The sequence below is a fragment of the Embiotoca jacksoni genome, unplaced genomic scaffold (genome assembly GCF_022577435.1).
Source record: "Embiotoca jacksoni isolate LCO1_2020_lvr unplaced genomic scaffold, fEmbJac1.0.p SCAF_13, whole genome shotgun sequence".
Classification (NCBI taxonomy): domain Eukaryota; kingdom Metazoa; phylum Chordata; class Actinopteri; family Embiotocidae; genus Embiotoca; species Embiotoca jacksoni.
The window spans coordinates 5,892,446-5,916,359 of NW_027185263.1; the positions used below are offsets into that span (position 1 = coordinate 5,892,446).

At 39.1% G+C, this 23,914-nt stretch overlaps 2 protein-coding genes across 4 annotated transcripts; one reads left to right on the forward strand and one right to left on the reverse strand.

Annotated features, from left to right (window-relative positions):
- Positions 1-540: 540 nt before the first annotated feature.
- zcchc10 (zinc finger, CCHC domain containing 10) lies at positions 541-6,473 on the reverse strand. Its single transcript, XM_069146025.1, has 4 exons — positions 6,414-6,473; positions 4,400-4,561; positions 3,372-3,413; positions 541-1,259 (listed from the first exon to the last, which is right to left on the reverse strand). Exons 1-4 carry the CDS (start codon positions 6,452-6,454, stop codon positions 1,016-1,018), a joined length of 489 nt encoding a protein of 162 aa, XP_069002126.1. The 5' UTR covers positions 6,455-6,473; the 3' UTR covers positions 541-1,015.
- A 1,516-nt stretch (positions 6,474-7,989) lies between these two features.
- Positions 7,990-23,648, forward strand: hspa4a (heat shock protein 4a). 3 transcript variants are annotated; one of them, XM_069146026.1, is made up of 20 exons: positions 7,990-8,086; positions 8,235-8,381; positions 10,753-10,810; positions 10,958-11,098; positions 11,967-12,089; positions 12,953-13,052; positions 13,473-13,606; positions 14,076-14,320; positions 14,619-14,695; positions 15,087-15,238; positions 15,933-16,039; positions 16,717-16,850; positions 17,344-17,525; positions 18,207-18,290; positions 19,933-20,088; positions 20,722-20,847; positions 21,021-21,128; positions 21,300-21,419; positions 21,632-21,793; positions 22,614-23,648. In XM_069146026.1, the coding sequence occupies exons 2-20, from the start codon at positions 8,275-8,277 to the stop codon at positions 22,809-22,811; spliced, it is 2,514 nt and encodes an 837-aa protein (XP_069002127.1). In that variant the 5' UTR covers positions 7,990-8,086; positions 8,235-8,274; the 3' UTR covers positions 22,812-23,648. The 3 variants fall into 3 exon arrangements, with proteins under 3 accessions (XP_069002127.1, XP_069002129.1, XP_069002128.1); XM_069146028.1 differs by lacking the exon at positions 18,207-18,290; XM_069146027.1 differs by having other exon boundaries at positions 8,041-8,381.
- Positions 23,649-23,914: the final 266 nt, after the last annotated feature.

Genomic DNA, 23,914 nt, shown 5'->3' on the forward strand with positions numbered 1-23,914 from the left:
CCATAAATAGTCAATTTAAATGTGTTACAACTCATGTTTATGATTTCTAGTATATGTTGGATACCTTATTTCTCCAAGGAAAGCACGCATAAAAATTCCCCAGACAAAAACCCATAGGTTATAATGTCCAAAAGATACATAATGTTCGATCAAGCATTTTGAAACGCAAACCTGCGTGCTTTGATTTATGGACACTTTTCAAATTCATCTTCATCATCATCGCCCAGGGCCTGATTTAAAACACTGGCCAATAATCTGGGGCTACTTTGAATCTTTTAAGACTTTTCAATCTTAAAAGCTACTTTCAGCTTTGCAGTTTAATGATTGAAATACAGTGTCAATACATTTTCAATATATATTAAACTGGTAGGCCCACCAACATAGCTTGACTCTGAGAGGCTGTTTTTGAAAATATTCTATTTTCAAGCCAGTTACCAAAATGTATTGCCATTTTATCCTCAATTTCTTATATGTAAAGTTATTATAATGTGGTTTACTTTAGAAAAACCCAGCCTTTTACAGAAGCAAAATTCAAAAGCCTTAAAAAGAAAAACAAGCCAAGTTTATTTTACAGTGAAACAAAGCAATTTCCTAGCAACAAGACTTTTTACATTAATTTGAAGTTTAACAAAACATAGGTTTCTTTCAGTAGCCTTTAAAAGGTCACATGTGTGTTTTCAGTTCTACAGATATGGCGTTGCTTTATAAAGGTTGTGCGCTGTACAGATTAAGCTTGACTAAAAATATATCTAAGTACAAAATCACAATTTAACAGGAATGATCACATTCATTTCCTCAGATGTTTTGAGTTTACATCTTTAGTAGACAACAAACTTAAGAAAATATCACACTAGAGGATTATATGATGGCCAACTAAAAATATCTCGTCCGATCATCCTAGTCCGTTATGAACAAATCTGTGCAACTGTCATATCCAATCAGATCCAACCAACTGTAATGGGATTTAGAAAAAAAAAAAAATACAAACAAGAAATCCGCACTCATTCAAACATATTCATTTCTTCTTTTTCTTCTTCTTAGGAGGTCCTTGATCTGAATCGCTGCTGCTCCCTGAGACTGAGCTGTCTGAGGACGAAGAGGAGGAGGAGGAAGAGGAGGATGAGGAAGAGCTGTCATCGCCGCTGTCACTGCTGCTGTCGCTGTCATCTGAAGAGGAGCTGGAGGAGTCGCTGCTGTCTGACGATGAGTCACTGGAGGAGCCGTCTGAATCACTGCTGCTGTCGCTGGAGTCTTTTGCCCTGAGAGCAAGTGGCACAGCACAACCAGAAAACATGACTACACCAAAGTGAACGGCATCTGGGCTCATTGAGGTCTCACTATGTACCTGCTACCGTCCCTCAAGATGTTACGGGGTGGCTGTTGTGGTGTCACTTCACAAAGAAAAGGTGCGCAATGACTTTGACCCGTTTTATACCCTGCTAACTCTTCTTTATTCTCCGTTTACAGACATGAAAGGTGAAGCGACACAATGTCTCCCATGTTACGCGTGCTGATCTGCAAGGTTTAAAAAAAAATTAAAAAAAATGATTTGGTTGTTTTAAAATAGTGACAAACATCACCTGAACATGTTCTACTGATGTTTATCTTTGGATGCTGAACAGACTAGTACAGTCATGTCACAGGAAAAGGAATCATATTAATTTTGCCTATCGGGGCTTCATCTGTTGAACTCGTGTACCCCTTTTCCACTATCACCAGCCTCAGATATTCCTTGACTGAATGCATCCGTAAGCATATTTTCACCTTTTTCTGACACTTAAAATACCAAACTGGTAACTAATTAATTGGGAAAATACTCAACAGATTAATTGATAATGATAACCATTAGTTGCAGCCTTAAAATCTAATACCCGTTTTTTTTGGTTTTTTTTTAACATTGTTGAAATATTTTTGTAGTTACAGCCACAGCTTAATAATCAACCTGAGATAACACAAGTGAGTGTCTTCAGCACTGTGGGGTGCTGGTATCACATGACCAGGGGCAAAATGTGGTGTGAAACTTCAGTTAAATGGACCTTTTGGCACAGCGGACATTTTAACATTATTAGTTCCACCCTTTCTTCTCTTGCAAGTCAGAAAGATGTCTGCTGTGAAAAAGGGTCATTCGTTTGGGAATGATAAAGAAACAAAGAGTGCTCAGATGTCAGGAGTAGGGGGTTAAGTAGTGCTTAGCATTTTTCACAGAAGACAATTAGACATGTGACAGGAATAAAAGCACAGATGTAAATCATAACATTAATGATAGGTTTCATTTAGCTGATTCAGGGTAATAGAACATAGCCATTGTGAATGATATTAACTACACCGGGGCTTTTCCTACAATCCCACAAGTTAGGCTGAGAAAATGGTCTTTAAAGATCAGCATGTAATTATCCACAAAGTCTAGCCTTGAAAAGCAAAACACAAATATCCTCAGAGAAATACAACTTGACTAATGTTAAATTTATCATAGTACTGGATTAGAAACCGTCACCATTGCAATTGGATCAGTGTCCTGCAGTGATCAAGAATCTCCACTAGAGGGCACAGTTGTGTCATATTTCTGTGAACAATGAGTCTACTTTTTCCAGTTCATAAATGTTTTCTGAAGTAACCTGACCTAATTTAATAAAAAAGAAACAAATCTTTCAATTATGTATTTTTTTTTAATTATTCTTGCTAATAAAAAGTAAATTAAATTTGTATTTATATTACTATTTATACTATGATTATTACCGCCTCGTGGTTAATACCTCTGTCAATCATTCAAGTTGCAGTTTACATCCATGTCTGTCCAGACTCATATAAGTAGTGAATATTTTAAAGTAATGTGGCAAATAACGCCGATTGCAGTAGAACACAAAGTTGTAGCATATCAAAGTGGTGTCATAAATAGAGTACGAGTTCTTGGGTTGTGGCCACAAATGAGTTTTGTCAGGTCAGTGACCTTTAGCCTTAAATACCAAACTCTAATCAGTGCCTCCTTAAGTCTCAGTGAATGTTTGTGCTAAATTTGACAAAATTCCCTCAACATTCCTGAGATATTGTGTTCATAAGAATGGGACGGATGGACCGACGGATGACCTGAAAACATCAATCATCTGGCCACAGCTTTCACCAATGGCGAGCCATAAAAATACATTAAATTAATATAAAGTCCCACTTGTCCAAAATTATAGAAATTTTGTTAATAAAACCTTACATTTCCCACACCACAAAATGTGAGAACAAATGTACTTTTTAAAAGTATATTTAAATATACTGTATACGAACTGTGCACCTCTAGTAACTACTTTAGATTCCAACAGGTGTTGTGCAGAGCCAAAACATTTCAAACTGTCAAAATATGCTGTAATATACAACCCACTTACTTCTTTTTAATTTTCTTCTCATTGGAGCCATCAATTCCTGGTCTGCATGAAAAAAAAAAAAAACCAAAAAAACGTTATCACAACCATTTTAAAAATAAGCTGAGCTTCAACTGAACTGGTACCGAGTAATAAAGAAGGAATACGTGTGTGTGTGTGTGTGTGTGTGTGTGTGTGTGTGTGTGTGTGTGTGTGTGTGTGTGTGTGTGTGTGTGTGTGTGTCTCATCTTTTATTTTTTACACATAACAGATGCTTTTCTTTTAGGAAAAAGTTAAAATAAAGAACGAACAGTGAACACTGTCATCAAACCAGACAAAGCACTTTCCCTCTGAGAGCTTAGGCTGGTTTAAAATACTTGCAGCTTTTTTAAAAATTATTTTGGTTTAGATATTGGCAATAATTATGAAACCCACAGTAGTTAAAAGTGTGCTTATTTATCAAACTGTATCAGTGGCCCGGACTGTTGCCGATGGGTTCGTGTTGCAATGTTGACAGTTAATGGTGGCGTGCGAAACCATTTTCTACTCCGTGTGTGCTTTTCTGAGCACAACAGTGGCTCAATTTTAATCTGCAGACTAAATTATCTACAGGCTGGAACAAAAACTGCTTAGTGTTTAATTCACCACGTCAAACAGTGTCTCACAACATGACGTCTCATCTCAGTTCGACACCGTCACTGCTCCTCCGACGAGCCAAATTCCCCGACCGACTGGGACGACGACCGTGGAAATCATTCGAGTCCGGTCGGCCACTTAATTCCACAGCGTTTAGTCAAGCAGAAAACTACGAAGCCAACATTTAAAACATCAGCTTCTCTTCACAATCGGAAGCTCGTGACTTGCGTCTCTCTGATTACTGAGCCGAAACGCCGGGACACGTGTCCCACTCCCTGCGCCTGCCAGTGGTTTTAATGTTTTGGCTTATTGGTGAAAACAGTGAACACAGTTTAGAGAAGAGTGAGAAACGGGGGCATTTTAGGGGGAGAAGAGGGACCTCACAAACTAAATATGAACCGACGGAGACACTTTACCCAGTGATGCTGAGGGGTTTGCTTTCATTCTCCTTGAGTTTCTTTTTCATCTCAGTTGTTCTCGTTGGTCTGTGCACGTATTTCCGCTTCCCCGTGCACTCGTAAGTCCAGTGGCCCATCTCCAAGCACTTCTGGCAACGCACATGTTGCTTGTTTGCCTCCCTGCACGTAACAAAACGGACAGATGTGAACGTCGTCACTGCATTTCTTTGTTATCAGACAAGTGTTAGTTCAAGAACGACTTCTTCCAAAGTGAAGCTTCGCAGCTGATGGTGCTGAAGTTTAAACCCGATCAATGCTCGCCGACATTTTTAAATCAACCACTCTACGTTCGGGGAATTCTTAAAACGGTTTACCTGATTGCTCCGTCATATCTTCCTTCTGTTTACTACGATCAGGCAACCAAAACTACTTTGTTAAAGTTGGAGGAAATTACATCAGTGGTTACAGTTCTGGAAAATTGGCAATCAAAAATAATAATCGAGTAATTTCCAAGGTGCAGAAAGATGATAACTTGTTTCTAACAGTCAGACAAATTATGCAAATTTGGGCTCAATGTTCCTCAGCTCAGAAAATTAACTAACAAATTAGGAATAATCACACTGTAAAATCAACTGCTGAATAATTTGACATTAGCATGATGATTTTCCTGAGGGGCCTATAACAATTAATTTTCAGATGAATGTGAAAGTTATTCTCATTGCATTTCTCATGTACAGAGACTGTAGTTTTTTTTTTGTGTTTTTTTTTCTAATGGCAGAAGAACTCTTTTTAAAAGACAGATATAATTGCCAGTGGCTTTACACAAATGTCAAAATGTAAGAAACCCACCATAAAGCTGAACCAGCCCAACATTGTTTTTTTTGTAAGCATTTTGCCTTTGAAACTGAACTGTGGAAATTGTCATTAGTGTCTATCTATCTTTATTATTTCAATATTGGATCATCACTTCTATTTAAATTGTGTTTGGTTTCTTTGACCACAGCAGTAATTATCAAGAGCAATTTTACCAGATCAGTCTTACCATAATCATACTTTTTTCCTTTTATCATGAGTGTTAAAACTCTTCTTTCCTGCTCTGGTAAACTACATCTGTACTGTTTATTACAATGTGAACAGAAAAGCAGTGCACCTGTTAAGCATTAATATTATTCTGACCAGATGGTGCATCTGGTCAGAATAAAGGAGGTCATTCCTGCCGGCGGCCATCAAACTCTTTACCGCTTCCTTCAGAGCATCTGATGTGGAAACGATGAGCCAATAGGTAAGCCGGCCTTATAAAAAGTTTTTAAGTTTTTAAGGATTTGCACACTTTCACAATGATTTTAGTTTTCAACTACGGTATTTACTGCACACGCCAGTGACTGCATATTAAGTATATTTATTATCTCGTTTCTTCTTAAAATGATTTAGTTCTTTCTGTCCCGAGCAGACGTGAGAGTGAGTGTAGCGTCACCATTTCCCTGTGGGGATGAATAAAGTATTTCTGATGGTGATTCTGAAGTCCCTCTGACCTGAATTTGATCGTTGTTAATGACATAGACTTGACCTCATATTATCCGTTGTTGAGTTTTTCTAATGATAATTAGTGGGGGGGGGGGGGGGGGGGGGGAAATGGCCAAATAAAAAAAATAAAAATCCCGTCAAGCTTCTTTTTTTTTTTTTTTTTGCAGTGACGTGAACAACATCCCACCTAAACTAATAGTGTGATAGGAAACGTATCATCCACGGCCTCAGAGGCTGTCTACAGTCTTGAGCGCAGAAAACAGTCATACAACTATACATATATATGCTTTTTTTTAATTTTTATTTATTTTTTTTATATCGTGTGTTGTACAGACAGGCAGTGGCGCGTTGGAGCTCCCATTAAGAACCGGCAGCGTTCGTAATTCACCTCCTACGTCCGGCCCGAAGCTCGACGAGCCAAGTATCATTTGTATTTAAAAAAAGACAACTGAAGACGCACAAGTGTGGAAACGACGCCGTAATATTTAGTTAACTAATTCATACTCACGCTTGCCTCCTGGCTATTATTCTGTGCATGGGAGTCGCCATGTTGCAGTTTACTTTTTCTTCTTCGTTTATGTCGGATAATTGCGTATTTCCGGGCAAACTTTATGTATATTGCGCCCCTACTGGTCAGATTGATATTCGGCACCTATTCATTTCATAAACATCGAATTATGATGATGATGATGATGATGACGACGAGAAGGATGATTATGTTGATGATGATGATGATGATTAGTAGTATTAGTAGTAGTGGTATTAGCCTAGTAGTAGTATTTGTAATAGTAGTAGTAGTCAGAGTAGTAGTATTAGTAGCAGTATTGTTAGTGTTAGTATTGTTGTTGTTATTATTATTATTATTATTAGTTTAATATATAGTATAATACTAATACTATTAATAGTATTTAAAGTAGTAGTAGTAGTAGCAGTAGTAATAGTGTAAAAAAAAACACGTTTGGTGGGAAAATACTTTTGAAAAAGATCATATTTACATTGAATGTTGTTCAGTTGACCCTGTTTAACTAGAGTCATGCTTGCTTTTATTTCTGTATATGTATAACATACTTTTTTTTCTTTTTTTTTAATAATTAAGGTGTTTCATTTTGCATGTCTTTCTCCCGAGCTGAGAAGTATTTGTTTCATATTATTCTAAAACCTTCTAAAAGGTTCCTCCAGCTCCGCTGTCACAAGGACAGATACAGGAGATCATTCCTGCCCACTGCCATAAGACTTTACAATAACTCACCTCTGGCAAAATCCATCACAGTACAATATCACTGTTGACTGTGTTTCTTGGTTGCTTGTATATTATATATATAGATATATACTGTACTGTATGTATATATATACATATATATATATATGTTGACTGTGTTTATTGGTTTGGTGTATATAATATATATAGATATATAATGTACTGTATATATACTGTATATACTGTGCATTTTATATTTATATTTTTTACTGCTATTTACTGCTATTTTATTTTATTGCTTTTCTATTATATTATTCTATTCTATTATTTTTATTCTATTGTTTCCTATTATTGCTTCTGTATGTATGCTGCTCTGGCGAAAAAAATTTCCCCTCGGGGATTAATAAAGTATATACCTACCTACCTACCTACCTTATGTGTACTTATAACAGAATCAAATCAACTGTTATAAATAATTGATTACTCTCATAGTTCGTCAAAAAGAAAATAGTATGACAATAAATTAAATGTATTTTAATGTTAAATGTGTAGCTTGTGACTCGGTCACTCAGTCGATTTTATAGTGTGAGGTAGCTTTGTAAATTATGACTTCATCACACATGACTCACAGTTTATTTTTGTTCCCCCCCCCCCCCCCCTCTAAGGTTAATTCCAGACATCATCGAACTAACTAAGTCGTTGCCATCTTTATGCTATTTACTTTCACGGCAAAAGTGTTCATCTTTGAAACGATGTCGAAAAAAAAAAAAAAAAAAAATCACAGAAATGTTGAAATATCAGGAGAATTCTTTTGGAGAAACACGTGGTTCCACATGGTTATAGAAAGGTCCAGAGATATCTAGAACTACGTAACTCTCGCGATAGTTCCAGGCGAGAACTCAGTAAAAAAAAAAAAGCCACCTTGCTGCTGCAGCAGCCTCGCCAGCGCAGACCAGAGACACCGGTGTGGATTATGATGAGAAGTACTTAACACGGAGCGACACAACAACTTCACCTGACCTTTACATCCTTTTTTTTTTTACCTTCGTAGCTGTAATACCTTTGTTTTTGTTTGTCCCCCCCCCTCTCTCTCTCTCTCTCTCCCCCCTCCCACCATACGTCGCGCTGAAGCCGTTATTAAAAGCTAGAAGGCAAGACGTAATCGCTGAAGATGTCGGTGGTGGGATTTGACTTGGGCTTTCAAAGCTGCTATGTAGCGGTAGCCCGAGCCGGAGGAATCGAGACAATCGCCAACGAGTACAGCGACCGATGTACACCGTGAGTATACGACATATATCGGGGTGTTTCTTATTTGGAGTTCCCGGTGAACAGCTACGGAAAAGAAAGGGGTTTCCGTTGTCTTAATAGTTGTTGTGTCGCCGGTGTCGAGGTAATAATGCACGTGAACGCAGGGTTGTACTTGACGGAGCAGCCATTAGCTGGACTTGCTGTGTTTGGATCATTAAAACTGCCTTTCCGTTTTGAGTGGGTCGGTAAAACGGTTGTTAATGTTTTCACGGCGAACGTTGAAGCTGTCTTTTTTTTAAAAAAAACAACAACAACAAAAATCAGCTTAAACACCTTTTACACGAGGTGACTCCCGGTAAGCTAACTGTAAGGAGCTAATAAAAAAAAAAAAAAAAAAAAAAAAAGCGCTTTGAAAATCGTCATGTGCTCGCCCGGCGAACTCGAGCGGGGCGGTGTTTCCTCCCCTCTGCCGTTCTTAATACGGTCGTACTTCTCTTGGAAGACGTAAGCTCCGACCAACCGGTGTTCCCCGTGTGGCAAAGTGGGAAGTCTTTGCGATGACGACAGCAGCCTGTCTCGTTGGAATATTCTAGCACATATTTAATGCCCATACGAGTTTAATGATTTACACTGAAGGTATATACTGTTTATATTAACTTTTTTTTAAAAAATTTTTTTTTATATTATTATTTATATTTATGAATTTGGTCATGACGGAGTTTATTTTCATATTGTACAAGTTGAGCTCATTTGGCTGTCACGGCACACTTTGTACCTTCAGTAGTTGTATTCTGTTATTTTGATTACATCTCTGCATGGGCTATTGAGGAGACTTTGTTCATACGTTCAAGAATTGGGTTGCTTTTAAAATAGGATAAATTAAAACTTGATTTATTCCCAGGCCGGAAAATGTATGTGTTACAGCAGCAGTAAGATCAAATGATATAGATAATAATAATAATAATTAAAAAAAACAATACTGTAGAATTCACAAAGGTAAAACACAGCCGACAAGTAAGAATATGATCATAGGAATTATACCAGGTCCAAATTATGTAAACTTTGAAAGAGTCATAGTCATGTTGCCCTGCAGTATACAAAGCATAATAAAAGTGTTTTATATATATATATATATATATAATAGCAGTTGTTTGTAGTTTTACAGTGCACAAATAGATTAATTCTAGCTAAAGGTCGTGCATAGATTTATCTTAAGTAATGCATCTAACAGTCCTTGACAAAGATTTTTTTTTTTTTCTTATTCTCTGACAATGTATAAAAGTTAAAAAAAAAAAAAAGTAAACAAGAGCTTTATGAGAATCTGTGAGAGAGGACAAATAAAGTAGGCAGGCCCTGTTAATGCCCACCGGTGCAGCGTTTACCTTTTGGTGACTTTACGAGCCAAACCTACAAGAAAATAATAGTTAACTTATTGGATTAGCCAGTGAGCAGAAATATAATAGATGCTACCTTTTTAGAATTGATTAATTATTTAAAAAGTTTTGTGTGTAAAACAAACAAACTTGCTCATAATTTGCTTCTTTCTAAATACTTGGGGTATTTGTCTGTTGGCCTGATAAACGTGCTCAGGTATCTTGTGATGGGAATGTTTTTGAAATTCAAAAATATAATGTTTGCGCAAATATTCTAGTTTTCAGGTATTGTCTTGAAATTAGCGCACAACTTCATTAAATCATGTTAAATTCATTTTCCAGATTTCTTCAATTGTTTCTCTTTAGTTTTCACTGGATGTTCTTTTGTTCCTTTGTTTACTAAAATTCAGCCAAAAAGACCACGTCATTCAACTTCAGACTGTTCTTGGGTCAAGATGCGGCCCGGCGTACACTGAGCCCATCTCCTCAGAGACTCTGAGGAGCGTTGGCCCCTCTTTGACATCACCAACTGCACTTGTGTGTTGACAGCAACTGTGGCTCCTCAGTGTAGCATCTGTGTTTGATAGGGATGATGATGACAGGCATGCTTAGACCACAACCCACTGGGATGCAAGTGGACCGACCACACCACTTCAGACTGTGTTTCTAAAGTACTGTGTGAGAGATGAATCTCAACAAGCCCGCGTGAATGATGGGATTTATTCTGGGTTGAAAATATTGTAAGCAAATATCTTTTAAGAGAGCTGCAATCCCACTTTTCTACAAACCAATGTGATGTGATTGTGATGACAGACTTGAATACGGTCTGTCTTATGTGGGTTGGGCTCTGAAATGTCATGTCATGTGTAGGCATGGGATGACACCATGTAATAACTCCACTGACAAGTACATCTGTCTTGGTTTGAGGTGTATTCACACACCAGACGAATGATAAAATGAGCTCAAGCTGCTTGCTTGCAATAGCATGTCATGGCTGTTGCTTAACATTTCACTTCTGTGATTTCCAGGTCCTTCGTATCATTTGGACCACGAAATCGCTCCATAGGTGCTGCTGCAAAGAGCCAGGTAAAAACAAATTCAGCTGCTTTTTCATCTTCCGCAGAATTCTATATGATTAAACACAAAAATTGGAAACTGTCTCACGGTTATGGCACAGCTTGTAACAACATTTTCTTTTGTTTCCTCCCGTCTTGCCTCCTTCATCGCATCCAGGTGGTGACCAACTCCAAGAACACAGTGCAGGGCTTCAAACGGTTCCATGGCAGGGCGTTCTCAGACCCTTATGTCCAGTCAACCAAGTCCAACTTGGTGTATGACCTGGCGCAGCTGCCGTCCGGATCCACCGGTATAAAAGTAAGATTATACTTTATTATTGTTATATTCTGCTTTCAAGCAGGGTCCCGTCCTCAGTCTACCTGCAGTATTTACCCTCAAAAATAATAAGGAACAGCTAGAAGACGTTAAGCTGAGAGAAAGCATTGAGGATACAACGATTTATACTCTTACCTGCTGTGCTTTAAGAAGTGCCTCGTGTAATGCTCTCTCCTTTGAATCATAAGTCTTCCTCTTTATCTTCCCATTCCATCCACCGCTCTGTGCTTTTAGCCCAAGAGGAGTCTCTTCTGCCTCACTCTTCAGCGCATATTTATTTATGTGGGGTTTTGCCTCAGAACTTTCATTCTAAGGTCAAAATAATCATGATATTATCACTCTGAACCTTTCACTCTGCTCGCTGCCTAAATATGAAACATTTACTAACTCTTGCGGCCATAAGATAACTAACATAAAACTCAAAACATACTCAAAGTTGTTACCAGTATGTAAATAACAATGCCTGACTTGTCACACTGCTAACGCATAGGTCGGCCTGTGGTTGCGTCCCTGTGGAGATGATTAATGAGTCCTCAGGTTAAAATGTCAAATCAAAGAAGATGGCATCAACCTGTCGTTGCCTGCATAATCACTCTTTTCATTAAGAGTCTTCACTTTACATATTTTATTACATTTGCATATTTTTCTCAGTTCTCGTGGGGGGGGGGGCTTGTTTTATGAGCTCCGAGTCTGTCGAAATGCATTCAATGAAACGAATAGCCATCATTCATGAACAAATTTTCTTATTTATAGAAATATTAAACTTCCTTTCCTAACGTGTCTTGTTTTATTTGCTATTCAAAGGATTGGCCTTGAGATTAACCGTCCTCCTATTTCTCACCACTTCTAGGTGATGTACATGGAGGAAGAGAAGGTATTCAGCATCGAGCAGGTCACTGGCATGCTGCTGGCCAAACTGAAGGAGACTGCTGAAAGTGCACTGAAGAAACCAGTTGCAGACTGTGTCATCTCGGTAAGCATTCCTGCCGACAGCCGAGGCGGCGGGATGTCTGAAAATCCATAAAACATCCTAAACAGATCTGTCAGTGCTGTACATTAGTTCTCCTGAGAAGATCCGCCAGCGTATCCTGGTCCAACTGGAGACCTGTTTTTGTTGTATCTTATCTATTTGGCTTTAAATGTCTTAAGAGGTGTTCATTTACTGGGTGGGTCCCTGCACACAGCTTATTTAACGTTGTGAAATTGCGCTGACGAGGCTACAGGAGACCCATGAGTCACCATAAAATGACTTTACCAACTGTACTGATGTTCTCTGTACATGAATGGAGTAATTACTTTGCCGTTATTAATGTCATCTTCTTGCATTTTCAAGTAAAAGCTTCCTGCAAGGTGTACAAATGTGTTGCCACCTGTTCATGTGGCATTTTGAGCTCACAAACATTTCACCAGATGTCTTGCCTGAAAGCTTTATCTTCTCTTTCTCACCTTGTTGGTGAAGAGTGGGAAGTGTGTGTGTGTGTGTGTGTTTTCTTGAGCTCAGTATATGAATTCACCGACAGCATCTGTTATGTAATGTTACAGATCTGAGACAGAGAGGCTGTTACTTTCACTGGGCCTGAATCTACAGTTTACATCAGCCCCTCAAAATGGATAACATGTTATCATTACTGTGGCCAGGAGCTAAATTTAGACCTCAGGCTGTTGCACGAGGAGATGTTTTGTTTTGACACCCGGAGTAACTAAAATGGTAATGTTATCCAGACATCTTGTAAGGCAGGCAGGTCATGCAGATCCGTCGCTCTGACACTGTCGACGTTAGTATTTTCTCTCAGTGAGGGCTTCGTGTAAACACTGCAATGTTTTTTGCCCTTACAGGTACCGAGCTATTTCACTGATGCAGAGAGGAGGTCTGTCATGGATGCAGCTCAGATCGCAGGCCTCAACTGTCTACGACTAATGAATGAGACCACTGCAGGTACATAGAAGCTCTGTAAACTATGCAGGGCAGGCAGCAACTGAATCGTTTTGACTAGTTATCTCTTCCCGTTTTTTTTTTTTTTTTTTTTTTTTCACGCTAGACATTTCAACCACCGTGCTGTGATATAACATCTAGATGTTACTTTGTTCGACGTGTTCTTTTTAACCTGCTGAAGCGGTCACCGCTATTAAGAATGCTATACGTTATTGCAAAAGCTCTGATTTATGTATTAGTTTGTGATCTAACCATCAGATGCAGTGAAACCGATCATTAAGCTTGGCCTGCATTTTACTTACAATTTTCTGAGTCCCAACAGAATTAGTTTAGAACAGTACGGTTGAAATGTAACATGTTAATTAGTACGCTGATACAGCGATGAGCAAGAACTAACAGCATCTTCTGCCTGTTTTGTTGCAGTGACTCTGGCATATGGAATCTACAAGCAGGACCTGCCGGCTCCAGAAGAAAAGCCCAGGATAGTGGTGTTTGTGGACCTGGGCCACTCCGGTTTCCAGGTGTCAGTTTGTGCCTTCAACAAGGGAAAGCTGAAGGTGAGAAATGAATCATTTGTGGTCATTTTGAAAATATATTCATATTCATGTGTGAGCATTCATAAACACTGCTGTCTGTCAGTGATTTGTAATCATATGTTCATGGTTATGTTACTTATTGCAATTAAACTGTTAGTATTGCTTAGTATGAATGTATTGTTATCCCATACATATATGGGCTGTTTTGCAATGGAGATAAGCTTAAACCAGAAAGTGATGTATGAAAAAAAAAAAAAAAAACATTTGCCAGAACTTATTCAGTTTTTATTGTATAGAAGAACATGCGTTCAATATAAAAGTAAAATGCTGGAGACAAATCCACATATTTCTTTTTTTTTTTTTTTTAATGTCGTCACATGTACTCATCGTAGACATACATATTTAAATACATCAAATATTTATCCAGTAGTTTAATTTTTTTTTCCCCCATCCCTTGAAATCTTGACCCACCATCCTTCTCTGCTCCCAGATCCTGGCTATGGCATTTGACTCGGAGCTGGGCGGGAAGGACTTTGACGACATCCTGGTCGGCCACTTCTGCGAGGAGTTTGGGAAGAAGTACAAGCTGGACGTCAGGTCCAAGCCTCGCGCGCTGGTGCGCCTCTACCAAGAGGCCGAGAAGCTCAAGAAGCTGATGAGCGCCAACTCGTCGGACCTGCCTCTCAACATCGAGTGCTTCATGAACGACATCGATGTTTCCGGTAAACTGAACAGGTGAGGTGCAACGTTGCTTTGGTAATGAAGAAAACAAAGTCTGTTTATGCAACAGAGCGAATCTTCAAGCGGAGAGCTGCAACAAAAACAAAATCATTAAAAACAGCTTGTAAAACTCCATATTTAATGGCTTCAGATTAATAGGTGTTAAAGAAGCTAATTAGAAATTGTGTTGTTATTATTAACATGACTCTGCCTACGTCACATTGTAATTCTGCACATGGGGAGTTTTCCAGTATGTATGTGTGTGTGTGTGTTAGGTTGCATCTATTAATAAGTTATGACCATGTGTCCCCAGAGGTCAGTTTGAGGAGATGTGTGCGGGACTGCTGTCCAAAGTAGAGGGTCCCCTGCGCAGCGTCTTGGAACAAGCCAGTAAGTACAAATTACTTTAGTAGCAGCCAGACTATCCCCATGAACATGTGCACACTCACACAGACGAGGCTCAGTCATGTGCTTTGCTGAGACAGCTTTCCCTCCGGGCACTGGCACCACGCCTGCCTTCCTTTAATCATTCCTCGCTTCCTTTCTATCTCTGCCTGCTCTCGCTCATCCATTCTCAGCAGTAATATGTGTAAAAGTGTCAAAAATATCAGGTTTTCAATTTAAAAAAAAAAAAAAAAAAAGTTACACATTCGCTCTGTCCATTAAGAGTCCTGTGATGTTCACACTGAACAAATGAAATACTTTTATGTTGTTTTTAAATCAGCGTTTAAAGGAAAGTGAAGTTGTGACATTGTTTCATCATCGTGCTTCCTGTATCCAGAGCTGAAAAAGGAAGATGTCTATGCAGTGGAGATTGTGGGCGGGGCCTCCAGAATCCCCGCCATCAAAGAGCGAATCAGCAAATTCTTTGGCAAAGAGCTGAACACCACCCTAAACGCTGACGAGGCTGTGGCCAGAGGCTGCGCTCTGCAGGTACAGCTCACCAGTCATGACCAACACTTTGGTCCCGTTAGTGACTCACAGCAAACTCCCTCGCCAGCAGCTGAGAAAGCAGAGTAGGAGGAATATGACACGTGTCTTCTACTGCTTGATCTATGTTGAACATTTAAATATGTGTAATTAGTTGACCAGAAAATGAAATTCTTTTGAATTTTGAAAGCTCTTTTTAGCTTTTATGTTGTAGTTTAGTCATTTATATTATTTGACATGATTTAAAAATAACCAAACAGAGCCTCACATGCAAAACAAAACTGTGGTTGGAAGTTATATATTTTGGGTGGATACTTTTTTTTGGTTGTTGTTCGTCCTTTTATGTCCTTTTATGCAGTTCTTTTGTTCCCCTGTTTTTGTTTGTTTATTTTCATTTATTTATTTGGTTGTTTTCTATTCCATTTGCTCGTTTTGGTTGTATGTTTGGTTTTGTTGTATTCATTACCTTAATGGTATGGTCTTTTTTTTGCCTCCTGTTTTCCTAAATGTTTACCGGTATTGAGGTTATGTTTGACTATGCTTTGCTTCTCTGTAGAGCACTTTGTAAACTCTATTTTTAAAGGTGCTGTCTAAATAAAGTTATTATTATTACTATTATTATTATTATTATATTAAGAAAGAAACTTCAAAACAAAAGTTCAAGTTTTAACTTGTTTGTTTGTGTTTTTGTCCTCAGTGTGCTATCTTGTCACCAGCTTTCAAAGTCCGAGAGTTCTCCATCACAGATGTTGTTCCCTACTCCATCTCCCTCAGGTGGAATTCAGCTGCAGAGGAAGGACTGAGGTACGATCTGCATCAGTTTCCCCTCAGCACAGCTGGGAAGAAAAGGCAGTTTAATACTTTGTTTTATGCTTAAGAGGAAACCTCACCTTTACAGCAGCTCTGAATATTAAAATCTACTTCCTGACTCGTGCAGTTGAGACCAAATTAGACATTTAATGTTTGAGGCCACACCTGTCATCCACCAACTACCCGTGCCTGCAGGATTTTGTGGCACATCTGCCCACATCCATTGTTAATTTCTACCATCCAAACCCATTACTAAAAGTCTTCACCAGATACATTCATATTTTACAAAGTCATTTGTAAATCCTGGTTAGTTTTAAACTCTCTTAAAATACTTCCATAAATGCTGTTTGAGTTAGAAGAAGACGTCGGATGTGTTTTATAAACTGTTGCCAAATAGCAGATTGGTGTGTTTGTGTGTGGGTGGTTAAGTGGGTGGCAACCTACAAGTGTGCAAACAGGAGGCTTCACTGTCTCTCTCGTCCATTATTTCATCACTCGTGTTCTTGGCGGGGGGGGGGGACAACTGTCATCTGCTGCAGGGCGATCAGAGCACCTCGTGCAATCCATAAATGACAGTTTCCACTTCGCTACAAAACACTGGTTTAGAGTGTAAGATCCTGTCTCTGGAACTTTTCTTGTCTCACTGAGCTCCTGTTGCTGTGTTTTTACAGTGATTGTGAAGTTTTCCCAAAGAACCATGCAGCTCCTTTCTCAAAAGTGCTGAGCTTCTACCGGAAAGAGGCCTTCCCCCTCGAAGCCTACTACAACAATTCAAAGGAGCTGTCCCACCCCGACACCAGCATAGGTACTGCAGGTTCAACTTCATTAAGACATGAGGTGTTGGACAACAATGAGAATGGAATAAATCCTTTTCAGTTGCTTTGGTCAAAAAAACAATGCTTAATTAGGAAAAACAACAACTGTAGAGTTAGCACAGAAAAATTATTTCTGGAAATTATATATATAAATTATATAAATCTCAAATCTCCAGTTTGCCGTGAGTGCCAGTTAAGATAGAGACAGTTCATATTTAACTTTGACATCTGCTCAAGCTCCTATTTTTTGTGGTTTGCAGTTACTTTGCAGTTAAATTGATGCCAACATTTAAGCACGTGATATTTTTATACAATAATCAACCAACTCTAACATTGTGGATAAATGCTAAAACATGTTTTAAAAAAAAAATGCAACATCTTTTCCTGTGATTCCACTTACCTTGCTGTGTTAGATTGCAGCATCTTTCCTCCTGAATGTAATGACAGATATTTTCACCTCTGTCTCTGTCCTCTGCCCTGCAGGCCAGTTCGTGATCCAGAACGTGGTTCCTCAGGCATCTGGGGAGAGTGCAAAGGTCAAGGTGAAAGTTCGGGTCAACGTTCACGGTGTGTTCAGTGTCTCGAGCGCGACGCTAGTAGAAGTTTTGAAAACGGCTGAAGGAGAGGAGCCAATGGAGACGGACCAGACAGCGAAGGAAGAGGAGGTGTGTACTGTGTGTATTCGCGCTGCTTTTAAGACACTGATGACATTAGTGTGGGTGTGTGTGCGTACGTGAGAAAGAGAGACAGACAAAAGACATACTCGCAGGCTTGTTGCATGCTGTTTGGTCTCGGACATCCTTTTCACTCAGTGTGTCAGACAGGCCACACCTCTGTCGGCACATCATCCCTGTGGAATTTAGATGTCTTGCCCTAACAAGTGAAAGACAGCTCCAAGGGCTTGAAAGTAAATGGCTCTTTATATCGTTTGTTTCGCATTTTATTTTTTGTATTTTTTTCCCGCACTAATAAATACTGTTTATAAGATTGTGACTCTGAAAGCTGCGGAGTTCACACAACCAAAAAAATGGCCCAAAGTTAAAAGAAAATACATACAGATGATGGACACGGTGTCAGGAACACCTGGACAATAATAGAGATAAACCATATCATTTCAAATCATATCTTCAGTGAGGCAAAAACTGAAACGGGCAAACAAAATCGTTTGCACAAACCCACTCAATCTTATGTTAATATCAGTTCAACCGTTTTACAATTTAGTGTTTCTTGAAATACTCTTGTTGAAATGGTCAGGGCCCAGATGATTGAATGAAACCCGCCAGAGGCCGGCATTTGTTACGTACATTATCATTTATGCATATTCTGTCTTTGTTACCGTGTGTCAGAACAAAATGCAGGTGGATCAGGAGGATCAGAAAGGCCAGACCGGAGACAACGGAGACAAGAAATCAGAGGCCGAGGAAATGGAGGTAACCTCGTGCTGGGCGATAAGGCAATATCCACAATGTCAATCCATCTGTGATACTACATACTACAAGTACTGGCAAAGTGGCAACCCCATAAAGGCTTGTAAAATGTTTAAAGGAAGTCCTCTTGCTTCCAATATAAACGAATACACGCTATAAAGTAAAGGATAAAAGGAAGGTGGCAGTTTTAAAGTGTGGAGTGATGGCTAATTCGGCAAGGACGGTATGATAACACTAGTGTCAGTTTAACAAACATTTACGGCCTTTGAAGACCGAAAACATGTTCATATGTACGTTTTCAGTGTTTCGTCCAAAATTTCCATAACAAAATAGAGCCCAACACATCCCTACGTTGCAACCAGAAAGTCATTTGAATTTACGCAAAAGTAAGGGCGATGCATTTTTCCAAAACGTCTGTCAGTGAAAGAGGTACTGAAATGTATGAACTCTCGCATTACATGAAAGGATCAATTTAAGCCGTGAACAGAGCTCTCAAACTCTTTCAAGTTGAGGACAGAAAACAACGTCGTCACAGAGCATCTTTTTCTAATCAATAAATCAAATGCTGGCATTCAGCTTTTATGTTATGCAACGTTTGCCTGTTTGCGTGACACATGATCAGTTGCAATTGTTTCTTTAGAGCGATCCTATGCTTTTAACGTAGATTTAACATATTGTGATATATATTACTCTGGCATGATGTGGATCTGGTTATAAAATTATATTTTACAGCCATATCGCCCAGCACTAGGTAACCAATGCATCCAATATAATGTACCAACTTTATTATTATTTTTTTTAAAGTATTATAGTTTCCTGCTAAATGATTAGCATTTGGCAAGGCATACTGATTTACATTTACACACACATACTTGTGCCTTTATCTTTGTAAGGACTCTCATTGATGTATTGTGTTCCCTAATCTTTTACTCTAACCTAACCTAAACCTAATTCTACCTGTAACCCTACTAAGAGCCCTAACTTTCCTAAAATATCCTAATTTCTGAGGTTTAAAACTCATATTAGTGTATACACACACACACACACACACACACACACACACACACACACACACACACACACACACACACACACACACACTCTTAATAGAAAACATTTACTGTTTTGAAACATGTAAGAAACTTAATGATTTGAGTGTTACTTCTCAGTGTGGTCACTCATTTATTTAAATTCAGATATGTTTTTGAGAGTTCGGGGAAAATTCAACAATAAGCTCATAAAAACATTTGAAGATAAAAGTAACGATTTGAAGGTTTGACATACAGCTACTGACTGACATATGCATGTTTAATAATATTAAAAAGTGTTGAATATCTGCACTAAATTTTTAATGTACTCACAAAAACAACATAATGAAATTACTCTCAGCTGTCAGCTTGGAATTTGACATAACGGTGGGACTAACCACTGAAACATTAATGAAACTGACTGAAGTCAAATGAAACTTTATGGTGTGTTCAGGCATTTAAAAATATGAACATGTATTCCTCGTATTCACACCTTTTCCACGTGCATCAATGCACAAGTTAAATAGTTGGTGGGGAATGTCATAAATGTAATGTAACATATTTTTCCACAGACTAAAAGGATATTTTCATCATTTTTTTTCTTTTTTTTTCTTTAGACAACAGCAGAGGACGCCAAGCAGGAGAAGAAGAACGACCAGCCTCCTCAGGCCAAGAAGCCCAAAGTGAAAACGAAGATGGTGGAGCTGCCCATAGAGAACAATTTGCACTGGCAGCTGTCCAATGAAGAACTAAATGTGTTTGTGGAGAATGAGGTAATGCTCTAAAAATCTCCCAGGAATGCCTACCTTGCACACACAGTATCTGTTAAAGCAGTGTGCGAGTGTTGCTCACTGGTCCTGTTGTTATTTAAAACAAAAAGAAATGACTCTTGGTCACTTTGTAATTTATGGTTATAATATAGTAGCCTCGTAATCTTTACAAGCTTATACAAGGATACCGTAACACATGATTGGAACACTTTGCCATAGTTTTTATTACCTTCATAAGTATGTTCTAAACAAAAGTTGTAGTATGTGTTACCAGGAAATACTTATGATCCAAATAGTAATTATATTTAGTAGGGATGTCCTGATCAAGTTTTTTGGTCATGATCTTGATCAGAGTGATTCAATTAGTAGCTGCTGACACTAATATTTGCTGCATCCTGCCACAAATCGTGCTCTCCATCACTCGTGTGACAGTTGTCGTAAAACGGGGCTAAATATAAGTCGGTATAGCCGGTGCCTTGATTGGACCCGATACTCATCTCTGAGATCAGCTTGTTGCATCCCCTAATATTTTAATGTATTTCTCCTGGCATGGTTTGATTCCCCTTCGTCACTTTGTTTGGTGTGAACTCTGCACTTCTGCTGACTAATCATCTGCAATTCGCTGTGACTCTTCAGGGTAAGATGATCATGCAGGACAAGCTGGAGAAGGAGAGAAACGATGCAAAGAACAACGTGGAGGAGTACGTGTACGACATGAGGGACAAACTGCACGGTGCTCTGGAGAAGTTTGTGAATGAAGGCGTGAGTACAAATTGGACGCATGTCAACAGACATTAATCCTCTCGGTAGATATTAGCAGCCATGTTTAACCCTCTGTAGTTTTACCTCGACTTCAGACGTACTGCATGTATTTAATGTTTTGCACTGCTGATGTTTAAACTGAAGTTTAACCTCACTTTTTGTGCGACATGCAGGATCGTGATTCATTCTCATTAAAACTGGAGGACATGGAGAACTGGCTGTACGAAGAGGGAGAGGACCAACAGAAACAAGTTTACATTGACAAACTGGCTGAGCTGAAGGTAACCAAGCGTGCCGTCTACGACTGGACCTTTTCTATTCTAAAGGGCACCTGGAGATTTGAAAAAGATGTGACGTGATTTACTGTAGCATTATTTTTGTCAAGAATTTGCATTGACTGCTGTCTTGCTGGATGATGGATTTACAAAGCTTGATGACGCTTCTTTCCACAGAAATTTGGCCAGCCTATTCACGAGAGGTACATGGAAGCTGAGGAGAGACCAAAAGCATTTGAGGAGCTTGGCAGACAGATCCAGATGTACATGAAGATTGTTGAAGCCTACAAGGCAAAGGTAACTTTTTTTTTTTTATTCGATTTTGGTAAAACCTGAGGGCAGCAACTTCCATAAAGTCATCCTCATCAGTTGTACATCACGTGTTTGTTGGTCAAGTGTAAATGCAGGTATAGAGACACTAAGAGCATTGCCTTGCTGTTTTTAGGAACGGCTAATGTAGTTGTAAATTTCGATTATTATCACTGTTTTACCCATGTGTCTCCAAACAGGATGAGCTGTACGATCACCTGGATGAGCTGGAGGTGACTCGGGTGGACAAGCTGATAAACGATGCCATGGTCTGGATGAACGGCAAGATGAACCAGCAGAACAACCAGAACCTCACCCTGGACCCAGTGGTCACAGTTAAAGAGATCCAGGCCAAGACTAAGGTACCGAGGTTGCATTCAAGGCACATACACAGTCCCAATGCCAAAAATGTTTAGGAAGCTACCCGGGGCTGCATTTCTTAACACCTTCTTTGACCTACTCTCACACAGGCAGCATACCATCCTCACTCCAGTAACTGTGGTCTGGTGGTGCTCAGCAGGCATTTGTCAGGGCTTAAAGGTGTCGTCCAGGAGAGTTGGGATTAGTCTGAACTCCAGCAGGCTAATATTGTTAATATGAACATATTACCGAAGATTACATGTGTATCCATTTTGATTCCTTTACCCACACTCCCTGAATATTGGAACAGGATACAGAGCAAAAATGTATATATAGGTTATATATACATATAAAAAAAGAACAACCAAGGCTTAAAACCGAGGATGGGAAGCCTGTTTTTTTTTTCCTGGTTGGTCTAAATGTGACATCCATCCTGTTTTACACATTCTTCATACTGAAGGTCTGAAGAGAATCTCAAGAAGTTACTATACACTTCTTTTTATTTATAATTGCAGCAGAAGTCCAAATGTGAGTTAAGAGGCTGTGCACCGTTTAATGAGTGTAACCTATGTTTACTTAAAAGATTGACAGCAGTCTGAAATAACTGGACCTCATATTTCTAGCTCACCCGATCTTTCACTTCAAAACTACTGATTAATATTCACAAATTTCAGAGAAAATTTCCACTTTAAAGTTCTTTCCCAGAAGTGGGAAATCTTGTAGTCGTGTGTTGAACAAATGAGTTGCAGAGATATTGTGATCACGTGCTCTGAAGAAGAAGAAGAAGAAAAAAACGCCTCCCTTTTCTTTTGTGCTGTTCAGGAGCTTTATTCAGCCTGCAACCCGGTGCTGTCTAAACGCAAGCCCAAAGTGGAGCCTCCAAAGGAGGAGACGGAGAACGGTCCGGTCAATGGGCAGGAGGGAACGGAGAACCAGCCGAGCAACCCAGACAAGGCAACATCTGCAGGCACAGAGCAGGGAACGGCAGAGAAGAAGCCCCCTGAGATGGACATTGACTAACTGTTTCCAGCCCTGAGTTTCACCTCCGTCTGTCCTGCTACTCGCTCCGACTCTGCCCTTCTTCTGAGATTGTTATTGATGACACGGTAGCCTCTCTCTTGAAGACACCGACTGCAGCATCCCTAATCAATACAGTTCATCAGTCAGCCTCCTGGGCATGTCATTTCTCATTTTCTTTGAATACAAAAATATTGCATAATATTAATATTGAATGGACTACTTTCTGAAATAAAACTTGTGAGTGTGGGATGGAAACTGCTTTCTCTGTGCTGCTTTGATGGCTGTTATGTTCAAGGTTGTTTTGTTCAGCATCTCCCGAGCACACTTAAGCTAAGAATGTCACATCTGTTCAATTGTCAGCGAAGTGGCTGTTCAGAAGTATACTAATAACACACAGGATTCATGAAAATGTAAAATACTGCAGTATGTCTAAATGAGGTGTAGATGCAGTGGTAAGCCAACATGGATTGTTCCAAGTTGTACATGAGAAATAGTGCATTTTGTTCCACCCCAAACAATTGTAACCGCTGGATTACGATGTATTTAGAGGAATTAATAAGTAGTACTGAGAGGAAGCAAAGTGTTTTCGTTGAATTTACTTGTGCTGTATGTTGAAATTAGATACTACAATTTTACTGTCATGCAGTATCTCATCGTTTGGCTTTTCTCATTCAAAAGCAATGGTCCATTTGTTGTTCTCTGGTAGCCTTGTATTGTTTTTTTTTTTCTACTTAACAGTGTGAATGCTGGTCCAACAAACCACCTTTACAGGTGCTGCTGTTGTTGCCAGAGCACCAAAAAAAGCAAAAATAAATCTTGACAACAAAAAAATGATGTGAGATGAGTTATTGTTGTAAATAATGTGAATGGTTGTGTTGCTATTAGCTTGTAGTGGAGAGTATCTAAGTACATTTGCTTAAGTACGGAAGTACAATTTTGAGATACTTGTACTTTCAATATTTCCATTTGATGCTACTTTATAGTTTAACCCCACTGCTTTTTCCAGTACTTTTAAAGTACAACACATCGCTAAGGCAGAGATTCCCAACCTTTTTGGCTTTTGACATCTTACAAAAGCCACTGTTGAGTTAAGGTGGCATTAA

Coding starts and splice junctions, on each gene's coding strand:
- zcchc10 (XM_069146025.1), bottom strand. CDS start 6,454: ATGGCGACTCCCATGCACAGAATAATAGCCAGGAGGCAAGC. Junction 4,562..6,413: donor ATAATAGCCAGGAGGCAAGC/GTGAGTATGAAT, acceptor TGTTACGTGCAG/GGAGGCAAACAAGCAACATG. Junction 3,414..4,399: donor AAACCCCTCAGCATCACTGG/GTAAAGTGTCTC, acceptor TTTTTCATGCAG/ACCAGGAATTGATGGCTCCA.
- hspa4a (XM_069146026.1), top strand. CDS start 8,275: ATGTCGGTGGTGGGATTTGACTTGGGCTTTCAAAGCTGCTATGTAGCG. Junction 12,090..12,952: donor TTGCAGACTGTGTCATCTCG/GTAAGCATTCCT, acceptor TTGCCCTTACAG/GTACCGAGCTATTTCACTGA. Junction 14,696..15,086: donor CAGCGTCTTGGAACAAGCCA/GTAAGTACAAAT, acceptor TCCTGTATCCAG/AGCTGAAAAAGGAAGATGTC.